This window comes from Blennius ocellaris (assembly GCF_963422515.1).
Source record: "Blennius ocellaris genome assembly, chromosome: 2".
Taxonomy (NCBI): domain Eukaryota; kingdom Metazoa; phylum Chordata; class Actinopteri; order Blenniiformes; family Blenniidae; genus Blennius; species Blennius ocellaris.
The window spans coordinates 29,450,553-29,464,869 of NC_137651.1; the positions used below are offsets into that span (position 1 = coordinate 29,450,553).

At 42.5% G+C, this 14,317-nt stretch overlaps 1 protein-coding gene across 1 annotated transcript; it reads right to left on the bottom strand.

Annotated features, from left to right (window-relative positions):
* Positions 1–1,409: 1,409 nt before the first annotated feature.
* LOC308141144 (high-affinity choline transporter 1-like) lies at positions 1,410–8,643 on the bottom strand (the record flags this gene model as incomplete). The annotated part of the gene is made up of 7 exons (XM_080511172.1): positions 1,410–2,244; positions 2,403–2,620; positions 3,735–3,888; positions 4,042–4,185; positions 5,107–5,237; positions 5,515–5,631; positions 8,460–8,643. 7 exons carry the CDS (start codon positions 8,641–8,643, stop codon positions 1,693–1,695), a joined length of 1,500 nt encoding a protein of 499 aa, XP_080367298.1. The 3' UTR covers positions 1,410–1,692.
* Between the last annotated feature and the right edge of the window lie 5,674 nt (positions 8,644–14,317).

Genomic DNA, 14,317 nt, shown 5'->3' on the forward strand with positions numbered 1-14,317 from the left:
CAATGTCACACATGATCCAAATTACGTTAAGAAATGTATTGATGAACAATTAAATTAGCAGCGGTCTTACCCGATTGGACAATGTTTCTATGTTTCATTTTCATCTGCTGCCAAGAGCGCTTCTCCCCCGTGGAATTGCACCTAAAAGAAATAAATTAAGCTACCATCAAGCAGTATTCCCTTGCAATAATATCGCGATGACAAAGACGTTTTAACTTACGCATTCACTTGAGCAGCAATCTTCTTCCACGCCGCCTCCCTCTCTTTAGCAGCTGCTGCGCTCTTGCATTTTTTTTTTTTTTTTTTTAAATATGTTCATATTCGCCACATGATCGGATCAATACTTCCTGCTCCACTGACGTAAAAAATGCCGCCCTCCACGTCTCAGTTGTCATGGTGACTCGTTGAATCGGGGCTCCATTGATGCGGTCTTTTTAGAGTCATGGTGCACGCGCTTAACTCCAGGTGAAACTACTCTGAGTTCATCAAACTGGTCAAAATCCGGCGTCGTGAAACCGAAAACTCTGTGTTTTCTGTCTCAGTGTAACTCAACTCAGAGCTCGGTGTTAAGCTCAGGGCTTGTTAAACCTGCTTCGTGAAACGGACCCCAGGTGTGTGAAGCACTCATTTTTCTCTCCTTTTATTTCTGTGAGATCACCTAACAGGCAAAGTACAGGTGAAACTGGAATGGGGAGGTCCAGGCATAATGATAAATCTTCACAGATCTTTTGCCAGAATGTTTGGACTGGTGTACACCGCCAGAGTGTGTGTAGGTAGGTATCAGGTAGATTAGCTGTGCAGTTTGAACACATGTTAGGGGAAGTGAGACCAGCTTGAACATCCTTTGTCCTGTGTAATGAACTCTGTGTAGGACCTTGTATTGTATAAGCTGTACATTGGTGTTTTTGCTCATTTTGAATGTATTTCTACAGATTTGTGACCAAAGCGTTGGGTCCAAGTTAATGTTTAGATCTTCTTTCCATTTGGAGGTGGGAAGGGATATTGTGGTATTGGAACATGACAGGATTGAAACGAATTTAGAAAGTGGTTTTGGTGCTGAGATCTTCAGGAGGTTTGTCACTGTCTGAGGTAAGTTTAGGATCATCCCTTCTTGTTTGAACTTTGTTTGTATTATTGCTTTAAACTGGAGATATTCCCGATAGTTATTTTGACTGATACCATACGTTTCTATTAGATCTTTAAATGGAATAAAAGAGTTATTGAAGAGAAGTTGTTCCAAGTTTCTTATTCCCTAGTAATTATATTTTGTAGCAAGTAACAACGAAATCATGCATCAATGTAGCAGAGTATCAAAATACTGAAAATGCAAAACAAAATGCAAGGATGTTCATTCTGTTTCTTCCATTTGACTGGAAATGTCTCAGATTTAATTAAATGAAACATTGAAAATAAGGTACCATGTTTAAAAAGAGCTTCTTCTAATTGCATCACATTTCATGTATATTGGACTGACGAGCGTGACACTGTGACAGACCAGCAACCTGTCCAGGGTGGATCCTGGCCTCGCCCACAGTAGCTGGGATCGGCTCCAGAACCCCCGACCCTGAATTGGATAAGCAGAATACAAGATGGAAGGATGGACGAGGAGCATGAAGCAATGGATTTCATGAGCCTAGATTGTAGTTACCCCCTTCATTCATTACATGAGTAAATAAGCACCAGACAGGAATGTTAACATGTGCTCATCATTGGTTCTGTTATGTCAGAAGGAGGGAGGTTTCCATTCCGCTTCTCATTCTCCTTCAGCTCTGTGGCGCCACCTGCTGGTGTTTGTGGCAGCTGCCGGTGTTTCACTTTGAACACGTCCCACCTCTCAGACAGCAGGTTTCTATTGAAGAGCTCAGACGTCAGGTAGGAGAAGAGCAAGATGGAGACCAGACCAGACACCATGGAGATGGTCTTAACCGGAGAGTACTGGACGTAGACGCCCTCCTCCAGAGTGCATCCTGGGAAATGGAGGATGATGGGCAGTCCCACAGATTTGTGTCCACTGAGGAGTCGTACCCCCAGTCCCACCAGAAGGCCTATAAGAGCCCCGTAAGCATTGGACACTTTAGAAAAGAGGACACAGACGAGTTGAGGGAAGATGAGGACGTATGCCACTTCGGCTCCAAGAAACCAGAAGAGCACGATGCTGTTTTTCAGGCTGGTCAGAGATGTTCCAGCCACACCCACCACAACCACAGCAGCACGGATCACCCACAGGGTCTCCCTGTCTGATGCCTGGGGAGAAAACAATGAATTATAAACCAGATGTTCATTCATTCATTCTGTCAAATCATCCTTATTGGCTCCTCTCCATACAGCAAAACCATTGAATGGGGAGTTGGGTACTGTAGTCGCAAGAAGAAGCAGTTTAGTTGGATTCTAGATCAGCTCACCTTTGGTCTCAGGAGGTTCTTGTAGATGTTGTTGGTGAAAACTGAAGCAGCAGAAAGCAAAGCAGAGTCAGCTGACGACATGACGGCTGCAGCCACACATCCGATACCGATGATGGAGACGAAGGTCGGGGTGAGGTGCTGCAGGGCGATGGGCAGGACCAGAGCTGCTTCCCCACGGTCGTATGGAGACGGAGAACCATAGGAGGTCATGTTCCAGTCTGAAGGACGGAAACAGGAGAATGAAAGAGTTCGACTGATAGACCTAAAATGGTTAATTCATTCAACTTCTATCCAACTTGGCCTGTATACGGTCCCAGTGGCAGTATGGAGAGACAATCAGCCCGGACACCCCTGTCTTCCCCCAACACGTCTGAAGGACATCAAGCTTCTGGAAGACCATCCAAGAGATGTCATTTCTCCTGGTAGTTTGGACCGGGCTGAGGGGCTGAGTCGGATGTCCTTTGTTCAGTTAGAGGACACCAGTGGATCTCTTAGCCGTTGTCCTGAACCACTTTAGCTGTCTCCTTTTACTGTGAAGGACCAATGGCTCCACCACGAGTCCTGACACTTGTATCCACAATCTCGTTCTTTCAGTCTTGGTGGAACACGGTGGCACTGAGTAGGTGGAGCAGGATCTGTAGGCTGGGGGAGCCAGAGTCTTCTGCTCTCAGGAGGTTATTTAAAACTCTGTCAGAGCAGTCTTTGTGCTGTCGGAGGGTCTCAAACCTGATTGAAACGTCCGAGGACGTTGTTGGGATCGGAGATGTCCTTGAATCTGCAGGGTGATGACCTTTTCCAGAATCTTCATCAGAAAGGGAGAGTTTGAGAGAGGGTGGTTGTTTGAGAGGAGCTCTGGATCCAGGTTGTGCTTCTTTAGTATGGATCTGATTGCTGCAGTTTGAGGGAGGGCGGTACTTGACCAGTTGACATTCAGCACTAATACGATACAAAAGGAATATTGTGACTCAGATCAGGGATCCACTACCAGATGTGTGCTGTTTGATATTAGAGGCTGTAACATGGGAGACTTTATTCACTTGCACAGAGAATTGATTTGTAAATGAGTCTCTATGCAGACATCATCATTATATAACTGTATGAATTCATTACTGATGAGTTGTAGATGGCTGCTTGATGGAAACTGCTGATCAAGTTGAAAATCTTCTCATTCATCTTCTACGCCCCTATTAAGAAACCGGGAAACACTTTGATCTTCTGCCTCAGCAGGAACCTCCAGAGGGACAATTTTTCAAAATGACACTAGATCTTACTTGACCATAACACAGACACAATTTTTCACAATTGACTGCAGTAGGTAAAGCTGTTGATTACCTGTAGACGACACGGCCGCCCCGAGCAGTACGAGAGGAATCATAAATACAAGCAGGATGAAAGCAGCAACAAAGCATGTGAGCTTGACCGTCGCAGCAGAAGAAGACGACAAGATTCTCTGGTGGATGATCTGTTGTTCCAGACTGCCCAGTCCCTTCAAAACAAAACGCAGTAAATGAAAAATTAAATCTGCTGATTTTCTTCCTCAAATTTAGTTTTGAAGTGTCAGAAACACAAATGACATGAGCTGTCCTACTGCAGTGTGATTGTAGGAGATATATTACTTGATGTTGTTGACTCAGCTTACCAAGAAGCAGAACTCATCAATCAGTAACCATGTCTTTCTAACGTCTGGTGTGCCAATCCATGGAGAGTGTAAAGAGTTGTTCAGCAGAGTCTGGCTGATGTTCACGGTGTGAGGGTTCATCATGATGAAGGGAACACAGAAAACCTGTAGGAAAAAGACAAGGAACAACAAATACACAGAACCTGTGAGGTTTTCTTTCTGACCCACCTTGAACCGTATCAGATAATATAGAAATATACTTCAGTTGGCAGGGTTAGGGTTTGGATAAGCCTAACCCTAACCCTTCCACCAGCCTTGCCAGGGGGCAAGGATACTGAAGGATTTGTCGTTCCTTTCTTTCCTCCTCTTCTTCTTCTTCCGCCTAAATAAAGCCACATTTGACCTCTTCACCATGCTCCCTCCATCTCAATGATGTCACTGTAACTGCACCTTTGGAGAACATTGTTCTGTAATTCACAGCATTGAGACACTAGATTTCAATTCAACTTTGGCCAGTTAACCTGCATGTCCTTGCTTTAAAAATAAAAGCTCCAAACTCCTTCAAATTAATAGTCTTCATTTTGTAAAACCTTCCAAATGGATATTACGTGGTTAGCAAGGCTGGGGCCTTTATAATAAAAGCCCTAATCTCCTTCAAAAAAAACTTTTGGAAAGGCCATCATTTAGAAAATGATGGCCCTTCCTGCAAAAATAGCAGAAACACTGAACAAGATGTAGTTTATTAGTTTGGCCACTAGTGGGTGCTGTAATGACACCACACACACACACACACACACACACACACACACACACACACACACACACACACACACACACACACACACACACACACACACACACACACACACACACACACACACACACACACACACACACACACACACACACACACACACACACACACACACACACACACACACACACGATGAGCTCTAAACATTAACACTGGAAGAACACAGCCTTTCTCGTAGACAGACCAGATTGTTATTACAGCAACTGTCAAAATAAAACTACCAAGTCCCAGGAGAATGTATTTTTACCAAGTGCAATCAGTGTTGCTGGTACCCAGGTCACATCCACCATAAGTGAAAGCAGACTCAGTCCAGCTGCAGCGATTTTTCCATATTTCAAGTGAAACGGATCCATCATGGTGACACATTTCATGTCTCTCATCGGTTTCGCAAAGAACAAACCACCTGAGGAGAAAAGTGCAACAGATGGAGACAAAAAGTATACAGTGTTTTTGAAGATGTAGATATCAAACACTGATAAAAAAAAATACATAATAACTTGTCAGCCATTGATCCTTTCCATTAATCTGCTTTCTTTGCAGAAACACAAACCAACATCTGAGCAGAAAATGTTCCTTGTTTGTCATGGTGTGTTTGGAAGAACTCTTCAGTTCTCTTCTGTTTTGATTGTTTCTCAAATCCAGATGAGCAGTAACCTGGCAGATATGACTGTAACTCTTACCAACAATGAACCCCAAACTGTATGCAGTGAACATGATGAGTGTCCAGATCAGTCCCATTGACGGCGTGTACATCATCTCCACAGTGCCAACAATCAGACCTCCTCCGACCCACGTGGCTGAGAGATGGATCACAAAACACAGAATCACTGAATAAATAACAGCCAAACAATTAAATACTCACCAGCTTCCAGTGTTCCTCTATCCAGGGTTGAGGGATAAAAAGTATCAGTAATAAAATGATTGGCAGGACAGAGGCCTATTCACAGTAACCGCTATCAAACAAACTGCTTTCAGTACATTGGTGAAGTTCAAAAGGTACTGAAAACATTAGATAATGTCCTGTTACTTTAATGTACTCTGACTTCAGCTAAAGCAGATTATAGAGCATCTTCCTCCTCTAACATCTGATTATAGTGCATCTTCCTCCCCTAACATCAGATTATAGAGCATCTTCCTCCTCTGACATCAGACTATAGAGCATCTTCCTCCTCTAACATCTGATTATAGAGCATCTTCCTCCTCTGACATCAGACTATAGAACATCTTCCTCCTCTAACATCTGATTATAGAGCATCTTCCTCCTCTAAACATCTGATTATAGAGCATCTTCCTCCTCTAACATCAGATTATAGAGCATCTTCCTCCTCTGACATCAGACTATAGAACATCTTCCTCCTCTAACATCTGATTATAGAGCATCTTCCTCCTCTAAACATCTGATTATAGAGCATCTTCCTCCTCTAACGTCTGATTATAGAGCATCTTCCTCCTCTGACACTAGATTATAGAGCATATTCCTCCCCTAACATCAGATTATAGAGCATCTTCCTCCTCTGACACCAGATTATAGAGCATCTTCCTCCGCTGACATCAGATTATAGAGCATCTTCCTCCTCTGACATCAGGTTATAGAGCATATTTCTCCTCTGACATCAGGTTATAGAGCATATTTCTCCTCTAACATCAGATTATAGAGCATCTTCCTCCTCTAACATCAGATTATAGAGCATCTTCCTCCTCTGACATCAGGTTATAGAGCATATTTCTCCTCTAACATCTGATTATAGAGCATCTTCCTCCTCTGACACCAGATTATAGAGCATCTTCCTCCTCTAACATCAGATTATAGAGCATCAAAGCCGTCAGACTTTACTTCAGACACTCGTGGCCTCAGAGGAACGACTTTCCTCCAGTAGGACCCCATTATAACTCACACTAAACATTTCTGGAAGAGAGCAGATGGCTGCCTTTGTCTCTTGCTGAAAAGGCCATGTTTTATTGAATTATAGTGTTTAATCGTCTCATTTAGCAGGTCCTTGTCCCGCTGCTCATCTGCTCACTTTGTCAATAGTTTCCGTTCAGCCATAATTAGCACTTTTTCAAAGTGTTGGATCAGGGTAGTTTCTTTCTCCATCTGAGATCTGGTATTCTGAGAAGTTAGCAACCTGGAAACCAACGTTAGCTCTGCCGCACACAGACACAGGGTCTGCATGCTAATCTTTATTTACTAACTTGTTTCTAACAACCTACACATTTCACATCAAAGACAACATCACACATGGAACTGAACACCATCTGATGGCTCCAGACGTTTTACAAAGCGAATCACATTCACATCAACTCATTTTATTCTGGGCTTATTAACAGCGACACACAGGAAGCAGTCGTTCGTCTCACTGCTACGACTCTTTGGGTATGTCCAAAATGCTCCACCTTTCCCTGTGGATGACTTCATGGGGTTAAGCAAAGGTATTACAAGTTGTAGAAATACCATTGCATAAACTGAACTGAATTGCAAAGTGTGCTAAAAATAGACACAAGCAGGTTCCTCTCCTTTCCTCATGTGTCCTCAAGAGCTGTATGCAACAAGTACATTTCTCAACTGTGAGATTAATAAAGGCGATCTTATCTTATCTTATCAGTTTGCTGCGTTCCAAAAAACACCATGACTAACATCATACATCAACATAATTTATGAGTGGGTTCACAAATTCGCAAGTATGTAGCAACAAGCCTGATCACAAACAGTGGAAAACTTTCAGAAGTAATAGATTACACCCTGGACATGAGCCAGTTTGCATTAACTCCACCCAGTAAGGTCACAGGCTCTTATGTAGATGTAGGAGGCAGTTTAAAGTCATGAAAGTAGATATTTGTTCTCACAATCATATTGGAAGGAAAGATTAAAGTACAGATATCTAAAATACTTTAAAATTATTGGCTGTAGAAATACTTCATTAATGGTCACTTCTGTTTAAAACTGAAAAATACACAGACATTCGACTGAAACTTGTAATATAGTTTTATACTGAAGAACTGAAGCACCAATTCTTTATTCCTTGTTGGACACTTGATGTATTTGTTTACTATTTCAGATGATCTTTACAATTTCAATACTTTAGTGTACGTTTTACATTTCAGGCACTTTACAAGGAGGATAGAAAGTTCTCTTGCTTGTTAACATCACTTCACTGACCAGTTTCTATTTGACCTGCAGAGTTTACATCTATTATTTAGACTGGAGAAGCTCAAACCCTTAAAGCCAACCAAAACTGTGAGAATTGTTAAAGTGTGTAAAGGAATTGTGCAACACGTCCCTTGTCTCATTGTTATGTATTTGATCAACTTGGTGGAAAACTGCATGTTGTATCTGTAATCTAATGTATATTTAACTCATACAATGTGTCTCACCTTTAATTCAGGGCGTCTTTTGAAATCAGAATTTTTTTAATTAGAATTTTTTTAAATAATTTTGGTCTTCAGAAAACTAAACAGAACAAATAACCCTTAATTGTCCAACTGATCAGCCGAAAGGGTGGAGGTCCAAATGTTCCTGTCATTACTCTGAGTGGTGTCTGACTACACTGTAGTCTTCTCAATCTCGTCCAGATACTTTGTGATTACTCAGTGGGTAATGAAATCCCAGCGTTAGCGCGGCGCTCACCTGTCATGGTGAAGATCCCCACCAGCCAGCCGATGCCTCGGTTCCCCAGCAGGGCCATCTCCATCCCAGTGGCTGCACTCTTCTTCTGCTCCCGTCTGGACTTGAAGGAGGCCCAGACGCCGGTCCCGAGGACCAGCAGGTAGAAGACCGCCATCACCACGGCACCGGGGACGTTGACGGCCATGATGGACCACCGCAGACTGTCTGAGGTGTGACTGACTGAACAAGTGACTGCTGGTGGTGAACATTTAAATTATCAAAGAACAAATCCTCCCTCGTCTGAGCTAATCAGTCTGGTCAAACCGGTTTTGTGTCGTGTAGAGATAGAAACCATATTGCTCAATGCAGTAGTGCTTAGACAAATGTGGAGAGAAAATCATACTTACTTATGTAATGTTGTGTCACGGCTGGGGACCGGTGCGGGGAGCTAGAACCCAGAAGCAGACCTCAAAGCAGTGAATTGTTCGCAAATGTCAAAGTTTTATTGTGGAAACAGGGAAAGGGGATTTGGAATGGTGACGGGACCCGGAGGAACTCTCGGGGGCTTCTTGGAACCGGGATGGAACCTGGGGAATCTCTGGGGCCTCTTGGAACCGGGACGGGACCCGGACGGGGAACTTCTAGGAACCGGGACGGGACCCGGACGGGGAACTTCTAGGAACCGGGACGGGACCCGGACGGGGAACTTCTTGGAACCGGGACGGGACCCGGACGGGGAACTTCTTGGAACCGGGACGGGACCCGGACGGGGAACTTCTTGGAACCGGGACGGGACCCGGACGGGGAACTTCTTGGAACCGGGACGGGACCCGGACGGGGAACTTCTAGGAACCGGGACGGGACCCGGACGGGGAACTTCTTGGAACCGGGACGGGACCCGGACGGGGAACTTCTAGGAACCGGGACGGGACCCGGACGGGGAACTTCTAGGAACCGGGACGGGACCCGGACGGGGAACTTCTTGGAACCGGGACGGGACCTGGACGGGGAACTTCTAGGAACCGGGACGGGACCCGGACGGGGAACTTCTAGGAACCGGGACGGGACCCGGACGGGGAACTTCTAGGAACCGGGACGGGACCCGGACGGGGAACTTCTTGGAACCGGGACGGGACCCGGACGGGGAACTTCTTGGAACCAGGAAACAGGAACGGGAACCTCCCCGGGGAGGACACTCACTCCCCGGGGAGGACAACACAGACTCACCTGCGGCAGCAGCCAACAGGGACTCTCCACACGGACTAAAGACCAAGACAATCCTCTCGCCCCGGACCCTCCTCACTGCAGGGCTTAAGAATGCAAGGCAATCAACTAGCTGATTGCCTGCAGGAGTGTCAGAGAGGATCCGGTGCTGGAGCGAGGTGTGTGACTCCTGACATTCTTGTTGCTTTTACAGTAGTTTTTCTTCATAGTCAAGTGTATGTACTTCATGCAGTGATTTTTATTTGTCTTCAGATTTTATTCGTTTCATTGATTTCATTGTTGGTTGATTACTGTAACTGATTATGATAAGAAATACTGTAAGTATTGTAATAAACACTTGAAATATTCAGTGCTTGGTATGTTTATAGTAGGCCTATTTGTGGACATTGTCCCTATATCTCAATTTACTCATGAAGAATGCTGTGGGTTTGTCACAATTTTTTTTTGACATCTAAATTATCCCTTACATAACAATGTCTGGCCAAATATCTAGCACAGGGTATTTCCTAAAATTCGTTTTTTTACAAATGTGTTTTTTTTATTTATCACAGCAGTGTGAAACTGGCTGAAATTGTGTCTGATCATTGAGGACTGTGTTGGTCAAATGAAAACTAATAGCCTTTTCACAAATAAGTGTATATGTTTTGACTGAAGTGTGTCATTTTGCAAACAATCTAGGAATTATGCCAATTGAGTGCAGTGTTTGGATAATTGTGATTATATTTTGAAAAAAAGAACCCGGTTTTCAAAATTGCGTGTAAACAATTGAAAAAACAACTGTATAACGCCTGTAATCAGTTCAGGACCACGGACAGCGCCCACCACTATTTTACCACTAACACAGTATAATGAAAAATAAAGCGCCTCTGCCTCTTGCTTCGCCCACCGTGAGTACAGTGACACCTAGTGGACAATGCAACATTTCCCTTGAGGGCACTTTTTCCACTATTACATGTAGTAGGAATGCAGGCAACTGTAGTGACTTTAACTGTATAGTGATTGAAGCAACTTGTCTTCAAAAGCAAGTACAGTACGAGTAGATATCAGAGTAAATGTAAGAGACAACTATAACAATACTCTCCTCAGGATCCAACAGGGGAAGGTTTTTTTTTGTGTGTGAAGATTTGCCAGTAGTGGGAGTGGCTAAGTTGGTGTTAGATGGGATCGTTGTTATATCTATATGCAGAATCGAGTTGCCATCGTGAGCCAGCCAAGCGTCAGCAGTGATGCGAGTGGCAAAATGATTCAATTTAACTCTGTTATATTTAATTCATTGATATTCGATTTCAGTGTGGTTGGAGAGTTTCTCATGTTTTCATTCAGACATTATCGTCACACAGTATACTTTCACTTCTGAACAATAAGAAATACAAAATGGAGCCACTTTATCCACAGTTTCTTCACATGTTTTATTTGTGCTTTGGTATTAGTGACTATCTTTGCACTGCTAAGTGAATTTCAAGTAGTTTCTTTACCCTTGATACTTTTGTGTGTGTGGGACTAAAGTTTGATGTGCATTTGTGTTTGTTTGAATGCAGGGCAGAGAACCTGGATTTTGGTAATATATGTCTGATAAGATATACTAAACAACTAATTTGGAATTTGATCCAACAGTTAGGTTACTGTAATAATAATTATCAAAATCAACGGTACAGTCTGAAGAATGTCAGCGTTCTGGACAAAGAAGAGATTGACATTTAATTCACGATCATGCACATTAATAAGACAAGATCACTAAGTTCATGATCCCCAAAAATATATTTATTTACAATGAAAACAAAACAAAAACACGCAGATTTATTCTAACTAATTATACAGCTTGGTGTGTGTGTGTGTGTGTGTGTGTGTGTGTGTGTGTGTGTGTGTGTGTGTGTGTGTGTGTGTGTGTGTGTGTGTGTGTGTGTGTGTGTGTGTGTGTGTGTGTGTGTGTGCGCGCGACCTGACAAGAATTGTTAAGATCTATTAAAATAGTCAATGTATGATGAGCATGACAGACTTCTAATTGCAGGTGTAGTTGTTGTACTCCTTTCTACTGAATGTAACAAACGATCTACACGAGGGACTCACGACTCATGACTCAGTGCATTTTAGTTATTACATTATACAGTTTTTAAATTCTTTTACGGGCAATTAGTGTTGGTGGATGGGTGGGTGTGTGTATGCATGTGTGGGTGTGCATGTGTATGTGATTGGGTGTGTGGGGTGTGTGCGTGTTTCTATTTTATTTTTATTTAAAATGTTTCTCTTTTGTGTGAAGCACTGTGTGTTGCATATATGTTTGTATGAAAAGTGCTCTATAAATTAGGTTTGATTTGATTTGATGACAGCAGCTCGTGTGACAGTATGCAGTAGCGGTGTGAGAAATCTGATTATAGAAAAATGGATGGGCCAGTTAAAATAAGCTCCCCAAAACCTAATGGGTTCTCCATCTTTATTTGCTTTTAATTTGTGGTTGTTCAGACAGGGAGACGGAGGATCTCCTCACACAAGCGATGTTTGTGAGAACAGGATGAGTTACCTTTGGTAGGAACTCATTGCTCTCCTGAACAACAGAAAATACCTTCTAACCTGAATGCTCTCCCTTTAATTGGCTTTTACACTGATGGACACTTTGATAAATACTTGTAATGTCTAACCATTTAACTGGTAAAGACTTGATTTTGTCAGTAAAAATGTGATGATACTGTAATACATGTAAGCTGTTTAACAGATGAATACAAACCATGTCTGAATGTGACATGTACAATTAAAAGTAACATTGTTAAACACCTGTTGTTGGTAAAAATTGTCACTAAAATCTTGTAAAAGACTTTTTTTTAAATCTGTTCTTATCAGTTCTTTATCTGATACACATGGATCTGGTGTTGCACCTCCAGGTATGGCCAATGGGCACAAATCAATCCTCTGATGTCCTACCCTTTACATAAAGACCAAGATCATCCGTACCTGCTGAATGTGGATTTCTTTTCTCTATTTGGGCAGAATCATGGAAATCCCCCTTATTGTTTGATGGGTTAAAGAGGTAAACATATGCTTGTGTACAATAATAATTGGTGTTGTGCTGTTACCTTCCAGGTGTGTTTGTGTTGAATCAGGTCAGTTGTTCAGGTTAGACAACATATTTCCTGAGTGCCTCTCCCATCTAGTACATTCAAGCTGTCATCTCTTTATGAGTGAGATCAAACTAATCTTTCAATGATTAATTAGTGGCATTCGACGCACAACACCCGCTTCACATGTTTTCATCATGTGAAGTGGAGAAAAGCAGGATTTCTACTCTAAAAACCTATGTGATTACATAAAGACACCAAATCCACATCATGTCTGCCACATAAATTAAACAACATGCTGTTCAATCACTAGTTGTCACGTTAGGCCACCGGCCTGCTCTCCGTTCAGAAACATACCTGTCATTCCTGCAACATTAGGCAGTATTTAAAAGACACAGCGAACTCAATAACTCTAAACATCTGGCAAACCACCAACCATCTCATGAACTGAAAGGGAAGCAGGGAGGATAATTACCACGACAAACCCAGCTGCCAAACACAACAAAACCCTCAGGCTCTGCATGCTTTATTGTGAAAAAAAGTGAACATTATCAAAAGCAATGATAGAAACATGTTATATGATCAGTGAGAGAACTGTAATCCTGCAAATCAGTTCATTTGAGGAACGGCTCTGAGAGTCGACATAAATGATATGTGAAGGATGAACTCACATCATGAAAACTGAGAACACAGCTCTGAAGCGTCAACTCAAGTATTTTCAGACGCAACATTTCAAACATTCCAACGACAGGGCACATAATCCAACAAACAAACGGTAAAATTACTTATTTTATCCTCTTAAGGCTTCAGTAGTTTCAACACGCTTTTACATGATCAGTGTGTTCACCCACTCATTCACATGCCTGTCATTCACACAGCAATTTTCAATTCTCAAATTCACCACAAAATAAAAAAAAGCTAAGGGTTCATCCTACTCCTTTTGGGATATCTTGAGGCATCATTTATTGATTCAATTCTTTTTCACTTTCTTTTGCTCATGTCTGAAATAAACTTTGTAATTCTCAGCAAGGGCATTTCTACATATTGAAAATAAGGACTGAAAAATGAAAAGCTCTTCCAATTGAGCCACAGGAGGCAATACGCACCAAAATAGATTTCATATGACAAACTAAATCATCTCCTTTACCAGAGATTATGAAATTATGAGCCAGAAGAGATTATTGGATTTGTATCTGTTCTTTCATTGAAGTGGGAAGATTTTCAAATACCGTTTGCCGTTCCATAATGTTAAACAATATTGGAAATAAAACAACGATGTTTGAGAAAGAACTGTGTGTCGTGGTGTTTGCAATGGTTCCCCAGTGAGGTGACTGGTGTCAGCATTGGCCTCCAGCTCAGCATCAACTTGACTTTGAGACCCTGCACTTTTTTCCACATCTACCCAACATCTGTTTGCGGCTGGCATTACGCCACATGAAGGCACTCAGGAGAGCTGATGGGGGTCAAGGGTGAAGGTCAGTCCTGTCCTCTGTGGGAATCTAACCTGCAAACTATAGATTGATTAACCGATGGATCTCAGAATGATGGTCCTCAGCTTGGCTGTGACAGGATTCCAGGTGAGAGATTTTATTGGGAGTGGCACTT